General features: G+C 40.3%; 1 protein-coding gene and 1 pseudogene across 1 annotated transcript; both read left to right on the top strand.

The window, feature by feature from the left end:
* The first annotated feature begins 1,985 nt into the window (after positions 1-1,985).
* LOC133712709 (L-type lectin-domain containing receptor kinase IX.1-like) lies at positions 1,986-4,177 on the top strand (annotated as a pseudogene).
* An 8,331-nt stretch (positions 4,178-12,508) lies between these two features.
* LOC133711402 (calcium/calmodulin-regulated receptor-like kinase 2) lies at positions 12,509-15,294 on the top strand. Its single transcript, XM_062137532.1, has 9 exons — positions 12,509-12,642; positions 12,726-12,761; positions 13,324-13,606; positions 13,886-13,972; positions 14,137-14,274; positions 14,405-14,472; positions 14,571-14,640; positions 14,724-14,822; positions 14,990-15,294. The coding sequence occupies exons 1-9, from the start codon at positions 12,632-12,634 to the stop codon at positions 15,080-15,082; spliced, it is 885 nt and encodes a 294-aa protein (XP_061993516.1). The 5' UTR covers positions 12,509-12,631; the 3' UTR covers positions 15,083-15,294.
* The last annotated feature ends 7,663 nt before the right edge of the window (positions 15,295-22,957 follow it).

The following is a 22,957-nucleotide window of genomic DNA, read 5'->3' as shown; positions in this document are numbered from 1 at the left end:
CTGGGTGTGGATGGATCTGAGTTCGATCTGGGTTTGGGTTTGGACGTGGGTCTGCAGGCGGGTTTCCGTGTTGTTTCTGGGGCAGTTGGAGTGGTTCTGGGACACGGATGGCCAGCGGCGAAACGTTGAGGCTCTGCGGCAACTGGGGGCTGGGGGACGGTGGCTGAGATCTCGATCTCAGGGCGTGGGCTGTGCTTGGTTCTGGTTCTGGTTTCGGGCACCGATATGGTTGAAGAAGGGCCTGCATAGTGTCGTGGTGATGCGGCGGTGCAGGGTTGCTGCGCGGTGGGGGCGGTCTGGTGCCGGCGGTTGGCGTTCGATGCTTGCTTGGACGGCTTCTGCTTTGGGCCATTGGGAGAGATGGTGGATGGGCCGGGTTTCGGCTGTTTGGCTTTGCTGCTGTTTTTTATTTTATGCTTGTTTGTTTGTTCCTTTTTCAGTTGTTGCTTTGTCGGTAATAACCTCCAACCGTGTTCCGGTAGGAGGCAGTGGCCTGTGTGCCAGTCTTTGCACCTTGTGTGCCTACTTTGCTCTAGGTAGGCGGCGAGTTCCTTGCACTTGCAAATGGTCGCTGCCTCTTAGTAGCAGAGGGAATTTAAGTGTCACTGGATGTAGTGTCCGGTGACATCATAATGGGAAAGTTGTGCATATGGTAGTTATGCTTTGCTGCAGTCGGGTTGCAGATCAAGTTATCTTTCCGTTGTGTCACCGCTGCGTTAATGCAGTTAAAGCAAATAGAGTCGCCAGTAGTGCGCTCTTTGCTAGTTGGTGCTTTGTTGAGTACAAGCATTTAGTAGACAATCAGGATAGTATTTCAGGATGTTCTACTTACTGTAATCAGGAGTTTAGGCTCAATGTCCCCCCCTTGTATTCGACAGTTTCTTTAATTAAGGCTATCAGGGCTTGAGGACTGCCGCACCGCCCTTTTCTCAAAAAAAAAATTCAATCTTTTTTTGTAAATTACCCTAACTATCATCTCTTGTAAATCTATTTCTTTTTCAATTTTCTTTTTTCTATTTGGCAATTCAATCATGAATCAAACATAATTATACAATAAATCATTTTTTTTACCTATAAATGAAGAAAAAATAATACGTTTATTAAGTGGAATGACATGTATTATTAGAGAAATAATATGCTTCTCAGGTAATCACCTTCATCCAACTGAATCCAAATTGTAAAGTTTGTCTTTATACTTTGCAAAGTACCAAACTCAATGCTTGTTGGTTTATGATTCTTAATCCAAGTGCATCATCCCGAAAAAAAAAAAAAATAGAATCGACGTTCTATCCACTTCAGCCACATGCTTCCACACTGTAGCTGATGATGTGCACAAAATTTGGAGATGCTCTACATAATATTGAATGCAATGAGTTGCAATCTTCGTGTAGGGACAAAATTATGTTCTACTAGCATGATATAGTAGAACAAATCATGTTTATAATCATAAGGCCATCATTATTAGGTTATTGTAAAGATCTATAATTGCTCAATGGATTCAAATAAACCAAATAATTTCAGTTAGAATCTTACCAGGAATAATAGATTTAAAAGGGCTCGAATGATCACTGAACTCATATATTTTTTTTTCATGTAAAATTTTCTCAAAATATGGATCTAAAGTTTCTTATTCTACCATGATTAAACTTCAAAGCATCATATTAGATAGATAGAATGACTATACTAGAGAAGTTTTTGATGAAAAAGAAAAGAGGGAATGGAAAAGAGTTGCGGGAAATTAAGGGTTTAGGATTTGAAGATGATTGACTTGCCAAATAAAAAATAAAAAAAGAAACATAATTATAAGGAAGGGTAATTAGGGTAATTTTTAAAAGAAAATTGAATTAAAGTAATAGAAAAATAAATGGGGTGTGTGAATAGAGAAAAATGGTGTGTGAATAGCACCACCCTATAACTATCCTTTTTCTTTTATTCTGGGTCTTTCTTTCTATTTTCTTTTTCTGGTCTAGTCTGAAGTTCTGAACTCAGACGGCTGGAGTGGACCTGTTATTTACTTCTCTAATCATAGTCTCTATAATTGTTAGCAATATTCAGTTCTTGGTTGTCTCAAGTTATCATGTCTGTAAGCAGAAGCAACCAGGCAATCTGCTTATGCAATCTTTGCTTCTTAAGTTTCATAATTTTTTCCCCTCACTTTTCTCATCCACTTTCCTTCAGCATAAATCAATTCAATGCTGCTACAAAGGGAGTTGTCTACCAAGGTGATGTCTGGCCTTCGTCAGAAGTGATTGAGCTCAACAAAATAACTTATAAATACCGTGTTGGACGGGCTATGTGCCGAGCCTTTGCACCTATCGGATAGTACTACTGGGTCACTCGGCGACTTCCGTACTCATTTCACTTTCATGGTTGACACTGGTAATAGCGAAGTCTTCAGTGATGGAGTTGCCTTTTTCCTATCTCCCGTGGGCTATCAGTTTCCGCCAGACTTTTCAGTTGGTGGTCTAGGACTCTTCAACACCCACGCCAGTACTCTTAATGCTTCCCAAAGCCAAGTTGTAAGCATGGAGTTTGATACTTGGTCGAACAACGAATGGGATCCACCAGGACCTCATATTGGGATCAATTAAAGATGTCTCTTCAGTTGTTTACGCATATTGGAATGCTAGAATCATCTCGGGGAAGCTTGGTAATGCATGGACAACTTACAACGCTACTGCCAACAACCTTACTGTGTTTTGGACGTTCACTGAGAAATTTAACCCTGCGTTTTTGGGGAATGCTTCTTCTATCACTTACCATGTTGTTGCGAAAGGTTCTTCCTGAATGGGTTACAATCGGTTTTTCTGCTTCAAGTGGAGAATTCTCTGAGCGGCATGTCATAAGTTCATGGGAATTCAATTCAACTTTGGTTGATAACGATATTAATAGAAGAGGCAAAATCAAGCAGAAGAAGAAGAAGAAGAAGACATTCTTGATATTGGTCATTGCAATTCCTGGCTTCACTCTGATGCTTGGTGTCATCGTATGATGGTTAGTGGTATCAAGGAAGAGGAGAAACAATAACTCCCAGGATGTGTCCACTGTAAATACAAATCTTGAGCTTGCCAAAACGATTTGGTTACAAGCGAATTAGTTGCTGCTACGGACAATTTTGCAAGCGATAGAAGGCTAGGTCAAGGAGGATCCAGACAGGTATATAAAGGACTCCTACAAGATCTTGGAGGTTGCACAGTTGCTGTGAAGAGAATCTTTGCAGAATCTAATCAGCAATATGAGAAGGTCTTCATTAATGAAGTCAAAATCATAAGCCACGTAATCCATCGAAACCTGGTGCAGTTCATTGGATGGTGTCATGAGCAGGGCGAATGCTTACTTGTTTATGCATACATGCCTAACACCAACCTTGACACCCACCTATTTGGCACAGAACAACCCTTCAATGGGATAACAGGTATAAGATAGCTTTAGGCTTAGTCTCAGCCCTTCATTATCTACATGAGGAGGCAGAGCAGTGTGTCCTTCATAGGGATATCAAATCAGCCAACGTAATGTTGGATAACGACTTTAGCACTAAGCTTGGTGATTTTGGCATTGTTAAGCTCGTGGATCCCCTGTTCAGGACTCAGACAAGAGGAGTAGTAGGGACTTTTGTATACATGGCCCCAGAATATGCTAATGAAGGAAGAGCTAGTAAGGAATCTGACATGTTTAGTTTTGGAGTTGTAGCGTTGGAAATTGCATGTGGAAGGAAGACATACCAACACGGAGAATATCACTTGCCACTTTTTAGTTGGGTTTGCCAGTTGCACCTTGCAGGAAATCTTCTTGATGCAGCTGATGAAAGATTAGAAATGAATTATAATGAAAATGAAATGAAATGCCTATTGATTATTGGACTATGGTGTACTCACCGCAACAACAAGAAAAGACCAAAAGCAGGGCAAGTAATGAAGGTTCTTCAGCTTGAAGCACCATTGCCAGAACTTCCAAGGGACATGCATGATCATTCAGTACAACCTGAACATCAACTACAAGCTCAGGCTGCTTCCTCTCAGAAATCCTTAACTTTTTCTAGCCTTGTTACTGTGGGTCGTTAAAGTAGTACAAACAATTGCGCAATGCTTTGAAGGGCAAGGTGAAGGAGGTGGAACCAATTCATCATGATAAATTCTAGTCATTAGTTTCTCTTTTGCCTGCAGTTTTTTGTTTTTTTTTTTGTTTTAATGTAATAAAGTCTCTGTGTTGTGGGGTTTTAATTCATCTACTGTATCCTTTACGGCTTTACGTTTTATAAGTTGTGTGCTATCACCAAGCTAAAAAACTGGGATTAGTATCTTTGTCTTTGCTAGTATATACGTTGTTGTGTAGTGATTAACATGCTTTAAAAATGTTTATTTTGTTAGTGAAATAAAGAAAAGGTAAACAAGCAATGTATGCAAGCACAGAAGCTGCTGAAGTTGCATGTAACCTAAAGAACTTGGGGTCCTACTGAATATGGAAATTCAATTTTCTCCAGATAGGATATTCTTTCTGAAAAGTAATTGTCACGTTCCTTAGAGAAAGCTGGACATTCAATTCTGTCAAGGATGTTCACGCTAGGGATAAGTACAAGATTACCCGTAAATGGTGTCCATATGTACATCGATCAATGATTATCTTGCAAAACCGCCGCTCTCGGCGCACCAAGTTCGATGCTGGCAGAATCTGATATTTGAAATGCTGCTACGAGACTTGGAATGGCATCAACATTGGAGGCTTGTGGAAGAAAAATATCAACGAGAAACCTTTGTAGCATAGACAACTAGGTCAGAGAAGACGCAGATTCAACAAAGTTGATAGATTTCTTTTTCTTGTTTTAAGTCGACTACAGAAAGCACACACATCCTTATATACTTAATACACACTCCTTACTTAGAGCATCTTTAGCAGACTCTCTATTGTGGCTCATTAGCTATTTCGGAGAGCATGTTTAGCTTTTTATCTATTTTAGCAGCTGCATTAGACTCCTAAGTGGCTCTCTATTATAACTTTTAGCTATCTCGCTCCTAAATATAGAGAGCGGGATGAGACTCTCTATAATTTAAAACATTCCTTTAAGGTTATTTTATGTAATTTATAAATACATTTAAACTATTTAATATTGATTTAAAAAATAATATAAATTCAAAACTAGCTAAAATTGAGAGCATTGATGCAGACGTAATTCTAAAGTGGCTAGCTAAAATGACTTTTTAGCTACTTTAGCTAAAATTTGACTCAAAAATAGCTAGCATTGCTAAAGATGCTCTTAATACATTATCGATTATTATATTATTAAATACACCACTCAAACTACCTAAATTATCCTCAAATTTCTTAATACAAATCAATATTAAAATCATCAAACTCTTTTTTTTTTTTTTCGTTTTATAGAACGTGGGTCAGCGACGGAGCTCGGCCGAAAGGGTGAGGTACGACGAGATGGTGGGAGGACAAGGCGGACTGGCCCGAACCAGAATGATGGGCCTGGAGCAAGCTTCCTTGGTGGACTACCCCTATTGGGCCGCGAACTGTTGGGCTAGGGTTTTGCCCTAGTCCATTGCTATTTGGGCTAGGGTTTAGGCCCTTGGCCCAACCCTTTGTTTTTAGCTTTAGTCTAATTACAATAATGTTTCTTGTATTAGAAACCTAGATCATCTACCTCCTCTGGCGCAGTACTAATGGAGGATCCTCGCTACCTCTACGTATTTGATGTCTAATGAGTAGGTCCATTTCTATGTACCACTGTGGTACTACCACTATCTTCTTGTCTGCCTATGTCCTTAAATGGCAGCGGAATGATATGTAACGGCATATTCTGGCTTATGATGAATGATATTATTGCCCCTCAGGCCGATTAAAAAAAAAAAAATTATCATAATCACAATGTTCTATATTATCACAATGGAATTAAATGTGTTGATCAGAATAATCATGATGATTTTTTTGTTTTTCATCAATAAATTACCATAAAATAACATGTACTACACAAATATGACTCAATATTAATGTAGCCTGTAAAGGGTGAGTCATGATATGTCATCACCTATTTTTTATTATTAATGGATTGATACCCTTTCCTTTCAAAAAAACTTGTACAATCTCTAACTATATTTAGCTAGAGAGGATATAACAAAAAGCTAAACACTTTCACATTCAATTTCTTCTAGTATAACTTACGAGGAAGAGTGTTTGTTCGTGGAAAATTTTACATAAGAAAATTCTTACTGATGAGAGGCTTCAAAGAATGGGTGTTTCCCTTTGCTCTCGGTGTAGTCTTTGTGGGCCAGGGAATGAGAATTGGTATCATTTGTTTTTAGGGTGCCCAGCTGTGTTAGAGGTTTGGAAGTGGTGCTTGGGCATGTTTAATATTGCATTCCATCAGCTACCCACCTTGCATGACTTGCTTACGTTGGAATTTCTTTCCCATCTCTCTACTTTCTCTAAACTTCTTTGGCGCACAGCCGTGTGCAACATCTTGTGGTGTGTATGGTCCGAGAGGAATCGAATACGGCATGATGGAGGTATGTTTATTTGGAACTATTTCATGCATTTTCTAATTTTATCTATAAGGGAGTCGACTAGCTTGGCTTTTGCGTCGTCCACCTCTTAATCTGGGCCATCTATTTTCGGCTCCTGCATATTTCACCACTGAGGCCTTCTGCTCCTAAGTTTACCATGGTCATTTGGATGCCGCCACTGTCACCATGGGTGAAGATCAATATTGATGGGTCATTCAGATGTCAGGATCACGCAGGCTTTGGTGGCATAGCTCGGGATCATGAAGGTGCCTTTATGCTTGCTTTTGCTTCCTGTGTGCGCATTCCTAGTTCCCTAGAGACGTGGAGGTGTTGGCCTTTATTGAAGCTATTAGGGTGTCCAAGTTGAAGGAATGGCAGTACTTGTGGGTCGAAACGGACTCAGCAATTGTCCTGAGCTATTTTGCTTCTCCAAAGTTAATTCCTTGACGGTTGCGAGTGCAATGGCTCAATTGTCTAGCTCTAGCGAAACAATTACATCTGCATGTTTCTCACATCTTTAGAGAAGGAAATACTCCCGCCGATGCGTTGGCTAATTATGGAGCGTCTCATGAGGGAAGGGGCACATGGTCGTCTTTACCATCGTTCTTGGTTGTACATTTTGGACGTGATTTTTCATCTACACCAGTCTATAGGTTCTCTTAAATGTTCCCAGATCATTCCTTTTGCATTTTGTATTAGGGAAAACCGTCCGTACAGTACCTAACGTTTTCCCCATTCTAAACTTTAGTACCTCACATTCAGAAAATATCAGAACGGTACCTGAGATTTCAACCCCAACCGAAGATCGGTACCTGGTGCCGTTAGCTTCGTTACAAAAACGGACGGCTGGCATATTTTGATAATCAAATGACCAATTTACCCTTTAATTTTTGTTTTCTTTGGTTTTTTTTTTATAAAATTAAAAAAAAAAAAAAAACAAATTTTTTTTTTTATTAGTTTAAACTATTTTTAGTTTTGAAAATTATTAAAATTTTTGGTTTATCAAAATTTATCTTATGAGCTAGTAGGATTAAACTAGATGTTATTACGAGTTCGTAGGAATTCTTGAAGGATTTTTCAGACACCAGAGCTATTTTTAATGATTTTTGAAAGTTGGTAATATCCAGAAATATAATTAAAAATAGAATTTTCAAGTTGGCTACATCTGGACTGTTGATTTCAAATGGCAGAAGATCTTGACCATTGAAGGAACCTATAGATCGAGACCCAGATCGGGTCCGTGCTGACCTGAATATCAGCAACGGTGACCCGGCTGTTTCTCCTTTTTCTGGCCACTTTCAGACGTCTGACAGGTCTATTTTTCTTCATCTCGGTGTCGCCGTCATCCCTGTGCTTTTGGTTTTGTCAAACAACGTTCGATGACAGAGAATCGAAGGAGAGAAGGTGGTGGCTTCTCCGACGGGTTTTTCAGATTCCGGCCACGTCGTGGTCTTGCACCTATATCAGAAGGATTCTCTCGATGTGACGACCTATTCATGGTATTTGTTCATTCAGATGATGAGCCAAGAGAGATAATCGACGAGAAAAGTTTCTGAGTTTTCCGGCAAGTTTGCTCTATTTTTCGGCGAAGTTTGGTTTTGACTGAGGTATCAAACTTGTTCCCCTTATCGAGCTCTACCTGGCTATATACTTGAATTTCAGTTTGGAGGAGAATTACAGAAATTGGAATTTTGAGGTGTTATGGTCACTGCGGGTTCATTGTTTTCCCTTCCTTGTACATTCTGTTGTTGAGGTTCCTCTGATGAATCTAGGGACGAGAGAGAGAATTCTGGTTTTGCTGGGTTTCAGAGAGAGAGAGAGGGAGAGAGAGAGAGAGGAACAGTAGGGAGAGAGAAAAAATATAGAAAAAAAAATGTTTTGATAGAAAAAATAAGGGGTTAAGACATGAAAAGACGAAAATATCCTTCAGCTATCAGTTTCCGTAATAGAGCTAACGACTCCAGGTATCGATCTTCGGTCGGGGTCGAAACCTCAGGTCCCGTTCTGATATTTTCTGAATGTGAGGTACTGAAGTTTAGAATGGGGAAAAAGTTAGGTACTGTACGGACGATTTTCCCCTTGTATTAATTGGCTTTTGGTTTGTATGCTCTATTTTGCATTTGTAGGAACTTTCTAGAATGTTCCTGATTTGTATGGGTTTTCTTTGTTCCTTTTTTGGGGTTGGCGTTGGTGACGTCCTCCACTCCTTGTACTGTCTTTGGAGCATTTAATAAATTTCCGAGAGAGGACAATGATCAAGTCCTCTTCCCTTTTTTTTTTTTTAGAATGGATCTAGTCCTCTTCTAGTTTACCCAAAAAAAAAACTTACAAGGGTCCGGATAATGGGACATTATATTTTACACAATTTTTTACATCTTTTGTGAACCATTAGATTTAAAGACGACCAATGGTTTTTGATTTATTTTTTAAATGATGTCAAAATAACACCAAGTGATGTGGAAAATAATATGGGATTACATATTTTCAATCAAAAAGTTGTAATAGTTTAAACTTTTCTTTATTAAAATAAAAAACAAAATAAAAATTTGGGAAATACTGTTTTTTTTTTTTTTTTGAGAGGAACAGAATCAGGTTCCATTAAATAATGACGTCACTGCGTCAAGCTTGAGGGTTTCAAGAAACCACTCATAATACAAGTTCAAGCACAATACAGACTTTTAGAGCAGCCAAAGAACTCCTAACCAAAAAAACTACAAAACCTAAAGGACCTGCAAGGAAAAAGCAGGTGAGTAAAGCTCACTTATTCAAAAAAGAAAACAAAAATACACAACCTTAGATCAAAGCACTGTCTTGGAAACTTTTGATGTCTAAGACCTCCATGGTGTACATCCCAGCAGCAACACAGAACCCACTTCAAGCTAAGATAGTATAGGACAAAGCCACTCCTCAACAACCCATCCCAAGCCCAATCCAAAAGGTGGAGGAAAAGCAGGTGGGCTAGCACAGCTAGGTTGCACTGCTGCAACCCAAGCAGGCTAAGGCCCAAGGCCCAACACTCAAAGCCCAAACCCACTGACTCTTCTCCAACCCTCAGATTGGCCTAGCACCGGCCATTGAGAAATAGCCGTCCGCCCATCACTCCAGCGGCGGGCCTCGCCCCTCCACCATCGCAGTTCGAAGGGGAAGACCCCGACCCCGATCTGCCTTAGCAATCAGACGCCACCTCCCTTTTCCGATGCATCCCGCTCCCCTCAACTACAAGGTCACCGCCACAAATCACCTGGATGCCCGCTGCAATCAGATGCCGTCTCCCTCAGATTCTGATCCCCAACACCCGGATGCCGCTCAGATCGAAGCAACAATCCGCCAACATCGAATGGTGGATTGATCCCAGAAAAAAAATCAAAGAATCCTTTGATCGAAAAAACTCTCGCTGCACCCCACGATCATTGTTGAGAACCAGCCCCACGTCGCCGCCGTACCTCGTCACCCCCACGGTCGTCGCCTTGCTTGAGGGAAGAGCGCCGCCGCTACTCCATGAAACCTAGGTTTGTCCACGTGTTTTTTTGGGAAATACTGTTCTTATCTGAATTGTTCATGATCAAAAGAAAAGAAGAAGAAGAAGAACAAAAATAATAGGGGCGCCAAACGCTACAAGCCATAATAAAGAACATTGTCATTTTTGTAACACTTGTTTATGCAGGTTAAATGCTTTGTGAATCTGTGTTTAGAATTTATGACCAATTTGCAAATTGATGTGTGATACTTATTGTACTTATTTATAATATTTGTATAAAGGTTCTGCCTTTTTACTCCTTGTTCTTCTATTGGTTTGTAAACTTTATAGTGGATTATGATGAAATCACTTAGAATTATCAGTTCAAGTATGCACTTTTCATTTCGTGTCCTCTTACTACATTAGTTTCTTTTAATAGATTACTGATTGTGAGTTCATCGATTCAAAATATACTTGATAGAACATTTTCACTGGATACGATGAGGCAAGTCAATATGAGATACAAGAAGTGATTGGCAAAGGTAGTTATGGTTTTGTTGCATCTGCAATTGATACTCACACTGGAAGCCAAACGCCAAAAAGAACATCCTCTTCTCCAACTCCAATTTGGCGTCCTTGTTCTTCAGCTTGTTTTGTTTTTATTGTGAATAGTTCTGATAAGAACATTATTCCTCAAATTTTTATTTTGTTTTTTTCTTCTAATAAAGAAAAGTTTAATCTATTATAATTTTGTTATTGAATATATGTAAGGATTTTTTTGCACCAACAGTGTCTAGAGACTTGGGTGACTGACAATATGATACCCAAACTTACAAAGTTATTAAAGTAATACCCAGACTCAATTTTTCGTATCTTCGTCGTACCTGCGGTAACTTTCCGTCATAGAGCCATCAACTTTACCACATGTGACTCCCGTGAGTCATAAAATGAAGATAAAAAGATTGATTTACCCTTTTTTTGGCATTTTACTTATTATCAATAATATATTCCTATTTGTTTTAGAGAAACGGGAATTGAGAGAAAATCGTTGTGTGTTCTCATTGATAATAGGGGCCTCTTTATATAGAGGATTACAATGCATAGAGTCTGAATCATACAAGGAAAGATAATCATACATTAAATAGGAATCTCTAGATTCTTCTAATTAAACCCTATTACCACTAGGTCAAGTAACCTAGACTTTGGGCTAGACACAAAATAAGGTTTTACTTGAACACTCCCCCTTGTGTCGCCCAAACGCGGTGCTTCTCTCGTTGCCTCACTAAAAACCTTGTAGAGTAACAAAAACCCAGTGGGACAAAAATAACCTCGGTCGAAGGGGAAAAAGAGCACAACATACCCTTTACGCTTCGAGACGAACATGTCACTACAAGAATAAGTTAATCACACGACACTCATCACACGACACATGAGTTTTTGCTGTCGTTTGAGTTAGTCAAACGACAGATTTTTTAAATCGGTCGTCTCATTTCTACTCATCCAACACATGATCATTTCATAAATTTGATAGATTTCAGACGACACTAACAAGGATATCTGTTGTCTGAATAACCGAAAAAAAAAAAAACAACATTAATTTATATTTATTTTTTTCCCCTCTCAAAACACCCAAAACCTTTCCGCCAAAAAAAAAAAACACCCAAAACCTAACCTAGCAGTAAACCCGAGTTCCCTCCTTAGCTAAAAATTTGGGTCAACTTTCTCTCTCAGCCTCCCTCCAACTCACCATCGCTCTCACCCTCAATCACCATCGCTCTCGGCCTCCCTCCGACCCTCCGACTCACCATCGCTTGCGGCCTCCCTCCGACCCTCCAACTCACTATCGCTCTCACCCTCAATCACCATCGCTCTCACCCTCAATCACCATCGCTCTCACCCTTAATCCCCCTCACCCTCTCAACCTCACCGACCCTAACTCTCCACCTCGCTCTCACTCGATCTGAGCGGGTTTTTCTTACTTCAAGCTTTGATTCAGATTATTTCATTGCTTTTGGCGACGACGTCATTATAGTTCAGCAAGGCAAGAATCCCGGCGACCCCATCTCTTTCTGATTCTGAAGACTTACCGTTGCGCCGACCTCCTCGCCTCTTCACGGAGACAGAAACAGTAAAAGCCAACACCAGTTCAACAGTGCTCTGGATTCGGAAGACTTACCGTTCGATTTTAATTCGGATTCGTTGATTCAGGACCTTTGTCTTCGACTTTCGCTTCCAATTCGGTTTCTGAGGGCTTTTGTCTTCGTGTTGCTTATCAGGTAGCTCTCTATTTTATGTCTTTCTCCTTGCTCAACTCTCAGTGTACTAGATATGGATTTTGGTTAGATGATTTTAGGTTTGCTTAATATGGGTGTAGTGTGATAGTTCTTGTTGCAATTTTACTTGCTTGTATGGTTGTCAAGAACATTTGGAGAAGGAAATTGGGTATTTTCAGTTATGCTTCATGATTTGAGTAAAGAAATGAATTCTGGAAATGACAATTTTTGGTTGGGTTGAAGTCATAAAGAAGCAACAAGAGACGAGGCAGGTTGCGTTGTTGGCATAGGAGGCAGACTGGCAGAATCAACTGGGATTTAGAGCAGGCCTTCAATTTGAAGCCTGATTGCAGTGAGATTGGGGATGATTTGGTTGTTTTTCGAAGACTGATGATGGAATGATGCTCAGGTATATGTGGTTTTCCCTTTTTTTGCCTTTGTTTTCAGTTATGATCCCCAATTTGATAGGGTTTTTTTCTCTATATTTTGCAGGTATCTTGAACAAACAACTAATTTTTTTGGTTCCTGGTAATCGTTGCTCTCTGCTATTTTCTTTCCCATTCCCATTTAACTAATTTTGGTTTCCCAATTGCATATTTTCTATTTTTTTTTTCCTGTCATCACTATGGATTATGCTTTAATTTTCATGGATTCTCAAAGAAAAAATGAAAAGGTAGTGTTCTGGAATTTCATTTGATTTGATCCGCAAGTAGTAGAGTTGTTGAGAATTGGTTTCTATATTTATAGCTAGCTTTTTGCTATATATTGTTAGTTGATTTTTGGGAAAATATCAACTATAGTAGAATTGTATTGGACTGTGATCATTCAATTATGTCTTATGATTATAATTGGGAATCATTCCCAGTGGCATGTTAGTTTGGTTGTCCCGGAACATTGACATAAAATTGATATGCAATTGTGGAGTTGTTTATAAATTGATTTGGATGCTAAGAATTTGATTATGGTTTCAGAAAATGATGGAAATTGTTAAGGTTCACTCTAAATTGCATCAGTTGATAGTTGTAAGCTTTGTATTGTAAACAAGGGTTATTGTAATGTCTATTTACAGGGGCAAAATGGTTTTGTTCAGGGCACCAGTAATCCAATTGCTCAAATCATATGTGTTCTTAAAGAAGACATTGAAGTTAAGCAACGAGGACATCATTGGCTCTGGAGAGTATGGGACAATTTATATACTTACACAGGATGACACCATGGCCTTTGCTGTGAAAAGATTGAACAGAGGAATTGCAGATAGAGATCGAAGATTTGAGAGGGAAATTGAAGCAATGGGCGATATAAAGCACCGGAACAACGTGACTCTTAATGGATATTACACTGCTCCACATTATAACCTTCTTATATATGAATTGGTAGCTTATGAAGGATTGGATGGAGTGCTTCATGGTATTGCATATATTAATTCAATTTCTACATTGCTAAGATTTATACATTTGAGTTTCAGTATTAATTTAGTTTGCTATATTTGAAAAGTGCAAATGAAATGCTGATTTGAAAGTAATTAACTAGCATTTGAAACATCAGAATTCCCAAGGAACACGAATAAAAGTTGAGTTCTTAAAGTTTTCAATTTCATGGTTATTAATCAACCTGTTCACCAATTCTTTGTGTCTACTGTACATGCAATGCAGATCACTATCCAACAAGCATTTGGATTGGCTGTCCAGATACAAAATAGCACTAGGTGCTGCAAAGAAGCTCTGGGTATGTTGGTCTCTGTAATATGGATAGATTTTATGATAATATCAGTTGCAGTATCAATATGTATAGTTCATATTTAAACTTTATCAACTATATATAGTCTTCTAAGATACTAATATGTACAAGGATTGAGGCATTGATTTCCTGATTGGTTAGACTGACTGATAGGTGGTTTCTGTAGTTCAGTTATCTTAATCTTCGTTTTGTCCCCTTTGTTTTGGTGTATAGATATGTGGGGGGTGCTGCGCTACTCACTAATGTTGTATTTTGGCTCATTGTGTATTCATTTCTAACGAGCAAAGATTACAAACTGAACTTTGTAAGTATACCACCCTTTTAATAGGCCTGAATATTATGCAGGAAAATGTTATGTTCTTGTACCTAGGATGGGGTTGTTGTTTTGATTGCATAGTGTATTTGATGAAATTCTTCTTACTTTTCAACTGCAGATGATGGTCGGTATGTACTCATTTAATCTTGTTTTCTTCCTAGGAGAGTGGAAGGACATTGTGAACAAGTAAGTCGTGGTTTTTCTTAATCAGTAAATAATTTTATATCATGTTTGTAGATGCATTTATTATGTTATTTAACTTTAATTTTCTGTTAATATTAAAGTGGCATCAAAATACATAATGCTGAAGTCAAAAGGCAGGGCCGAAAACCAACTACGTGGAAAAACTGTGCGGTATGTTTATGGAACATTCTTATCCTCCACTTATTATTTCCTTCGTGTATCTCACAAGTTCCCTTTTTTTTTACTGTTTATAGGGTATTCCAGTGCAACAAAGCAGCATAGACTGTGGCTATTTCATAATGAGATACATGAAGGACATCGTGGAGGATAAGAACTTGGAGTTTTTCAGCAAGGTAACTAAAATTGTGCATTTACTTATTGTTTTAATGGATTATGTTGGACTATTGTCATCTGGTATTGTAGACTGTCAGTGTGTCACCAACTTGGACTAGTTTGCTGGATAAGAACTCATTGCATTGCATAGTTTTCTGAACATTAAGTGCAAATCAATTTGTTTCAGTGGGAGAAAAAAGGGAAAGCAGCATATACCCAGCAGCATATTGATGAAGTCAGAAACGAGTGGGCAAAATTTGTTGTTAAAACATATATGTAAGCTTGTGGTTGGTGATCGACTTATTTTGGTAACCTTGATTTTACAAGATACATAGACAATATTATTATTACTTGCTAGATTGAGGTTACTTTTGGTTAGAATTGCTGGATTTGATCATACCTGGATATGGATATATGTACTTTTGGAAATGTTTTGGATTGGCAATGTAAGAACAGATGGCATTGATATATGACAATGTTATATTTTGGATTTGTTCTGGATATGAATGTTCATATTTGCAACAATTGTGCAAAGTTAATTTAGACAACATATATAGGTCAAATAACTGTAGTTTCCAAAGGTATCACACAACTGAAGGGTTCACAAAACCATTGTCTGAGATCCACTCATACAACACATCTAAAAATAGCAAATAATACATGTTGTCTGAACTTCATTTCAGACAACAGAAATAACAAATTGATGTCGTGTGATCTCCATTCCGGTAACATGTATAATAAAGTTACTGTCGTCTGATATTGAGATCAGACAACAGATATAACAATAATATGTTGACTAAGATTCATTTCAGACAACAGAAATAACAAATTGATGTTGTGTGATCTCCATTCTGATAACATGTATAATAAAGTTACTGTCGTCTGATATTCAATTCAGACAACAGATATAACAATAATATGTTGACTAAGATTCATTTCAGACAACAGAAATAACAAATTGATATTGTGTGATCTCCGCAAGACACAACTAAAACAACAATGACGGTTGTTGGAGATTCATTTCAGACAACAGTGTCATTATAACTGTGTGGTGTGAAATTCATTTCAGACATCATGTAGTTGTGTTGCTGTTGTCTGAGATTCATCACACACAACACAGTTTTCCTAAAACTGTTGAGGTAATATAGCTTTTCTCAACAGTTAATAAATGAACTGTCGTGTGAGTTTGTAACAGACAACAGTTAAACCTAATTATTTTAATTTGGAAATATTCAGACGACACATACTTAGCTATATATGTTGTGTGAATTTTGAACAGACAATGGTTTTTAACTGTCGTCTGAATGAGGTCAATCAGACGACATGCTACTAGACAACAACAACTTTTTCATTCAGACGACAGTTAATGAACTGTCGTCATTAACTGTCGTCTGATTAACTTTGTGGTATAGTGTGTAGACATCTCCCCCTGATGTCTGCGCCTCCCCCTGATGACTACGATCATGGGAGTTCAGATAATTTCCGCAAGCCAATTCTTGCCACATGTTTTTCGAACGTGGATTTCGGCAATGACTTAGTAAACAAGTCTACCACATTGTCCTCAGATCGAACCTGGTTTACTTTGATCTTGAGGAGCTTCTGTTGTTGTTGATTGTTGAAGAATTTGGGCGATATGTGTTTGGTGTTGTCGCCTTTGATGTAACCTTGCTTCATTTGTTCAATGCAAGCAGCATGATCCTCATAAATGCTCGTTGGCTCATCTGTGGTAGACTTCAGACCACAATTGCTTCAAACATGCGTAACTATGGATTGAAGCCATATGCATTCATGAACTGCTTCGTGAAGAGCAATAATCTCTGCATGATTCGAAGAGGTAGCGACCAAGGTTTGCTTTGTAGACCTCCAAGATATCGCGGTCTTTCCCATGGTGAATACATAACCAGTTTGGGAGCGATCTTTGTGTGGGTCAGAGAGGTACCCAGCATCAGCAAAACCTTCCAAAACACTTATATCGTTTTGGGATGGGGAGAAGGAACGTAGTCCACCATGTGTGGCGTCCCTGGCACTTGATGGGTCCGAATCCATCGTCTCTCTTTAAGGATAGAACAAGCCCATATCAATTGTACCACTTAGGTATCGAAAGATATCTTTAACACCAGTCCAATGGCGTCGTGTTGGCGCAGAGCTATATCTAGCTAGCAAGTTCACAGCGAATGAGATGTCCGGTGTTGTGCATTGTGCTAAGTACAATAATGCGCCTATTGCACTTAGGTAGGGCACTTCTACCTCTAGCACTTCTTCATCGTCATCTTTTGGATGAAATGGATCCTTCTTTGGATCAAGACTACGGACGACCATTGGGGTGCTTGAAGGCTTAATCTTGTCAGTGTTGAAACGCCTAAGCATCTTTTGGGTATAAGATGATTGATGAATCAGGATACCATCTCTACGGTGCTCAAGTTCCAAACCGAGGAAAAACCGTGTTTTCCCAAGATCTTTCATCTCAAACTCAGATTTCAAGTGTTCAGCGGTTTCCCTTAACTCTTTAAGGGTGCCAATTATATTCATGTCGTCGACATAAACCGCTACTATTGCAAATCCGGAACTTGTCCTTTTTATGAACACACATGGGCATAGTTCATTGTTGACATATCCCTTACCAATCAAGTAGTCACTTAGACTGTTATACCACATCCTTTCGGATTGTTTCAATCCATATAGTGAGCATTTCAACCTTATAGCAAACGCGCTCCGTGGAAAGTTCATGTATATCTCTGTATCTAGACCCCCATATAGATACGCAGTAACCACATCCATAAGCTGCATGTTCTGTTTTTCGGAAACTACCAAATTGACAAGGTAGCGGAACGTAATGACGTCCATTACGGGAGAATAGGTCTCCTCGTAGTCGATTCCAGGGCATTGTGAGAAGCCTTGTGCCACAAGGCGAGCTTTCTACCTTACAATCTCGTTTCTCTCATTACGCTTTCTAACGAATACCCATTTTTGACCAACTAGTTTGGTGTTGGGTGGTATTGGTACAACTTTGCCAAATACCTTTATTTTCGCTAGAGAATCAAGTTCTGCCTGGATCGTATCTTTCCATTTTGGCCAATCGACTCTACGTTGACATTCATCAACGGAGCGTGGTTCGATGTCATCGGTCTCAATAATCTCACGCGCTACGGAGTACGTGAATACATCATCAATGATGATGGAGCTTCTTTCCCACATCCCATGTACACTAGTGTAATTTACAGAGATCTCTACGTTCTCAAGGATAGGTTCTGACATTGAGGCGTCCCCCAATGATGTCTCTTGGACATAACCATAATCCGGAACATTCTCATGGGACGGATTTTGAGTATCGATGATCAAAAGATTTGTTTGTGCCTCATTCGCTCTCTTTCTAGGACGAGTATCCTTCGAATCAACCGGTCTACCACTCTTCCTTGCGGGACCTGCGGCCATAGACGCCGCATCATTGCCATTCCGGGCAATGGCGCCATCTCCTGGTGTCACAGGAGTGGCGCTATGTCCAATATTCAGGACATCGATCCTTGCAGGCACATTTGCAGTAGGTATGTGTGATCTCGTAACTTTGGCAACATCAGAAAACGCATCAGGTAGAGTGTCTGCTACGTTCTGGAGCTCGATTATTCTTTCCACTTCAAGTTCGGACTGTGCGGTACGGGGATCAAGATGAGACATAGTGGGAACAGACCACGACAATTCCTGTCGTTCCTGTTGAACATCTATGTTCTTATCGCCCCCAAACGATGGGAAGACTGTCTCATCAAAGTGACAATCCGCGAATCTAGCGGTAAAGAGATTACCTGTTAAGGGTTCAAGATAGCGGACGATAGTTGGAGATTCATAACCAACATAGATGCCCATTCGTCGTTGTGGACCTATCTTAGTACGCTGTGGCGACGTAATAGGCACATAAATGGCACATCCAAAAATGCGTAAGTGCGAGACATCAGGCTCGTACCCAGTCACTAGTTGTAACGTAGAGTAAGATTGGGTTGCAGTGGGTCGTAGACGAATTAGCTTCGCTGCATGCAATATTGCATATCCCCAAGCAGAAACAGGGAGACTGGTGCGCATAACCAATGTCTGTGCTATCATCTGTAGTCGTTTGATAGCGGCTTCCGCGAGACCATTTTGGGTATTAACATGGGGAACTAGATGCTCTACATCAATCCCTAGTGACATGTCATAGTCATCGAACGTTTTCGATGTAAACTCCCCAGCATTATCAAGTCGAATTGACTTAATGGGATGGTTAGGGTAGTGAGCCCGTAGACAGATAATCTAGGCAAGGAGTTTAGCATAAGCAGCATTTCGAGTGGACAACAGCGCGACATGTGACCAGCATGTTGACGCATCAAGCAATACCATAAAGTATTTAATAGGTCTGCATGATGGTTGAATTGGTCCACAGATATCCCCTTGGATTCTTTGTAAGAACGAAATGAGTATTTTGGGATCCTTTGAGTAGGACGGTCTCGGTCCTAATTTCCCGAAGGAACAAGCTTTGCAAAATGAGCGAGGGGCCTTAGAAGCAACCAATGAGTATTTTGGTTGGGCCTGAGCGTCTGTAGCACTATTAGAAGCAAAATGTGTGACTACATCACCCATCATGGCGTTGGAACCATGGAAAGTGGCATCCATGGCGTCTTGGCCATGGTTGGCGCCATTTATGGCGTTGTCACAAGGGATGTGGGCGGCCCTATAGCGGCCCAAGACAGCAGCAGCGCCAGAGGCTGCGGTATTGCTAAGTCCGGGAATCAATTTTCGATTCTTGCTTCTTCTCACTCTGAAGAATGGATGTCTGTGTGAAGTCTTTAGTATATGAAGTATCATATCACGACCAGGATGTCCTAGTCGATCATGCCAAAGCCAGTATGTGTCAGAATCCAAGAGATCTTCTCTTATGACATTATTGGATTCAATTGGTCGAATTGTAGTGACATAAAATCCACTAGATTGACACATAAGCTTCTCTAAGATGCGCTTCCGTCCGCAATCAGTAGAGGTAATGCAAAGGAACTCTTTTCCGTTCTCAGTATGCGTTTCCGCATGGAATCCGTTGGCTCTTATATCTTTAAAGCTCAATAAGGTTCAATTTGCCTTAGGAGCGTAAAGAGCTTCTGCGACTTTAATCAAGGTGCCATTTGACAATAGGAATTGGGCCATTCCATGTCCTTGAACCAAACCTGATGGCCCAGCCATCGTAGTCATAGAGGAATATGTGGGCAACATCTCTAAGAATAATTGTCTATGGTGTAAAATGGTGTGCGTAGTCGCACTATCCGCAAGACATTGTAGTTCTCCAGAATCCATTCCTAAAAGAAAAGCTCGTAATTAAAAATGAGTCATAAAGAAAAGAACTCAACTTTTATTAATAAGCCAAACGGAATTACATCATTGTTTATTTGACCAAAGAAAATCTAATCCAATAAACTAGCTAATGCAAAACAATGGTAGTCGTCTAATTTCTTTCGGTAATTCCAATGCAAATGTGACCAGGTGAGTAGAGAGATGTCGGTGGAGCGAGGCTCACTTAAATACCACTAATCTGAAGACCTTCCTAGACACCACGCTTACATTGAGTACGCCTACTTTGAAGAAAGACTAATATCATTGGCATCTACTACAAAAATAATATGGTAATTGCCTACATCTCTTGGAAAATAAAAGGACTTAATCAAAATCGCCATTTTCTTGGCCCTTGAAGTCGTCCACCCTAACAGCAACGTCATCCTCTTGATCTTCTTGCTCCATGTAGTGCGCCTCCCTTGCTTCACGATACGCCTTGTATGCGTCTGCAACATTCTGGGATACTCTACATCTTTGGCCCAATGTCTAGTTGATCTACATCAAAGACAAACATCATTATGGTCAGGCTCCCTTGATCGAGGCGCCTTTGGGGCGCGATTTGGACTACCATTGCCCTTGGTGGCGTCACCACCATGGTCGGAGGCTCCGTCTCTCTCTCTCTCTTCATACGTTGACCTCCACGATTCCATGCACGCCTCTCTTAGCGGTTTCCTTCCTCTTTGGGGCGAGTATATGGACCAGAACGTCCAGAATTGTCCCTTTTCTTAGGGTTTCGCTCCTTGTGTCTTCTTTTGGGGGCGCGGCTATAGTTAGAATCCGGAATAGACTTGGTTCTCACGGGTCTAGCATTATAGTTTTTCCCAAGTATATTGTCGTGCTTCTCAGCTACATTCATGGCACCAATAAGCTCATGAAACCTTGTGATACGTCATGCACTCACATCCATCCTATAATTCTTAGAAATCATCAGTGCAGAGACGGGGAAGGTAGAGAGAGTCTTCTCGATCAACATCGTATCAGTTATGGTTTTGCCACAAAACACCATCAAAGACTTGATACGAAGGGCTTCCGAGTTATAATCAAGTACAGACTTGAAATCACAGAAGTGGAGGCTATGCCATCTCACTTCTAAATCAGGAAGCAGGGAGTCACGAACGTTGCCAAATCGCTGCTCAAGTTCCACCCATAGTTTATTGGGGTTTTCCTCGTTGAGGTATTCACTTTGGAGCGCGTCATTCATGTTCCCTGTCATGAGAATGATGGCTTTGGCTTCATTTGCCTCTCTCGTAGCTCTATTTGCTTCAAAAGCGGCAACTTGTTGAGGAGTAAGCACGTCTTGACTTGGCTCTTGGATGGTTTCCAGAAGTCCATCAGCCTTAAGATGTTAGTGCACATCTCGGACCCACCTATGGTATCCAATGCCAGTTGTCTCCAGTGGAACAAAGTTCAACTTGTTCAGGTTACTCATCCTAAAAACAACACAAGATTAGGGTTAGTTTTGGAGTGAAAAAGGCTACCAAGAAAAACTATAAAATTTCTGAGCGTAGTCGCTTCCAAGAAAATCTGATTCCAAGAGAGGTTTTGGATTAGATCGAAACAACGATGTATGTGGTCGATCGTTTTCTTCTTAACAAACGTTAAGTTTGGAGGATTCTACAAGCTTCAAGCTTGAAGTGAGCACAAACCCCCACAGTTCGGCTTTTGGTCTCCCCTATGAAGAAGAAAGGGGGGGGGGGTAGAAGAAGGGAGGTTGCAAGTCCCCGAGAAAAAGAAGAAAAAAATGAAAAACTCCAAAAACGGGAACTTTTAGAAAAGTTTACTTTGAAAAATTGCCAGAAATCTTGACCGGAAAAATCGTTGAAGGTGGCCGGAAAAGTGGTCGGTGGTGGTGGCTAGAGCTAGGCTGGGCTGTGCGGGGCTATGCAGGAGCTATGCGGGGGCTGTGCAGGGATAACCCAAGGGCTATCGGCAGGTGCTGCAGGGCTGTTGGCAGGTGTCTCGGCAGATGTCGGCAGCAGGCGCGCAGGGGCTCGGCAGGTCTTGGCAGGGGCCTATGCGGGGCTGTCGGCAGGTCTCGGCAGATCTCAGCAGGGGCTTTCGGCAACTTCTAGGCAGATGCTCGGCAGGGCAGGCATAGGATAAGGCAGGGGCCGGTTCGGATTTTCTGACGGCCGATTCAGGTTCCGGTGGTTCCGCCACCGGTTCTGGGCTCCTTAGGGCTTCGATATGTGAGGCGGTGGATTCTGGAATTTGAGGGCTACGAAATTAGGGTTTTCAGGGTTAGAGCTTCGTGCTAATAACGTGTTTTAGAGAAATGGGAATTGAGAGAAAATCGATGTGTGTTCTCATTGATAATAGAGGCATCTTTATATAGAGGATTACAATGCATAGAATCTGAATCATACAAGGAAAGATAATCATACAAGGAAAGATAATCATACATTGAATAGGAATCTCTAGATTCTTCTAATTAAACCCTATTACCACTAGGTCAAGTAACCTAGAGTTTGGACTAAACACAAAATAAGGTTTTAGTTGAACAGTATTTACTTTTTATTTTTTTAGTCATTTTTTTCTACCCTCTCCACCTTTCATCTTCTTCCTCTACACTCTTGCCAGTCCAACTCCCTTCAACTCCCTCTCTTCAACTTTTTCTTTTGATCTGACCAAAAGTTTTAGTGACGCACAAATGGATCAAACTACTAAGACCCTTTTCTTGCCTCCTCTCTTTCCCAATTTTTGCTTTCAGCTCTTCAATTCTAACCCAAGATGAGTTGAAGAAAATCGCCGCCTACAAGGTCGTCGAGTCCGGCATGATCTTTGGCATTGGCTCTAGTTCCACCGTCAA

The sequence above is a fragment of the Rosa rugosa genome, chromosome 5, assembly GCF_958449725.1.
Source record: "Rosa rugosa chromosome 5, drRosRugo1.1, whole genome shotgun sequence".
Taxonomy (NCBI): Eukaryota; Viridiplantae; Streptophyta; class Magnoliopsida; order Rosales; family Rosaceae; genus Rosa; species Rosa rugosa.
Note: the sequence above shows the minus strand (reverse complement) of the source record. Positions and strands in the feature narration are given on the sequence as shown.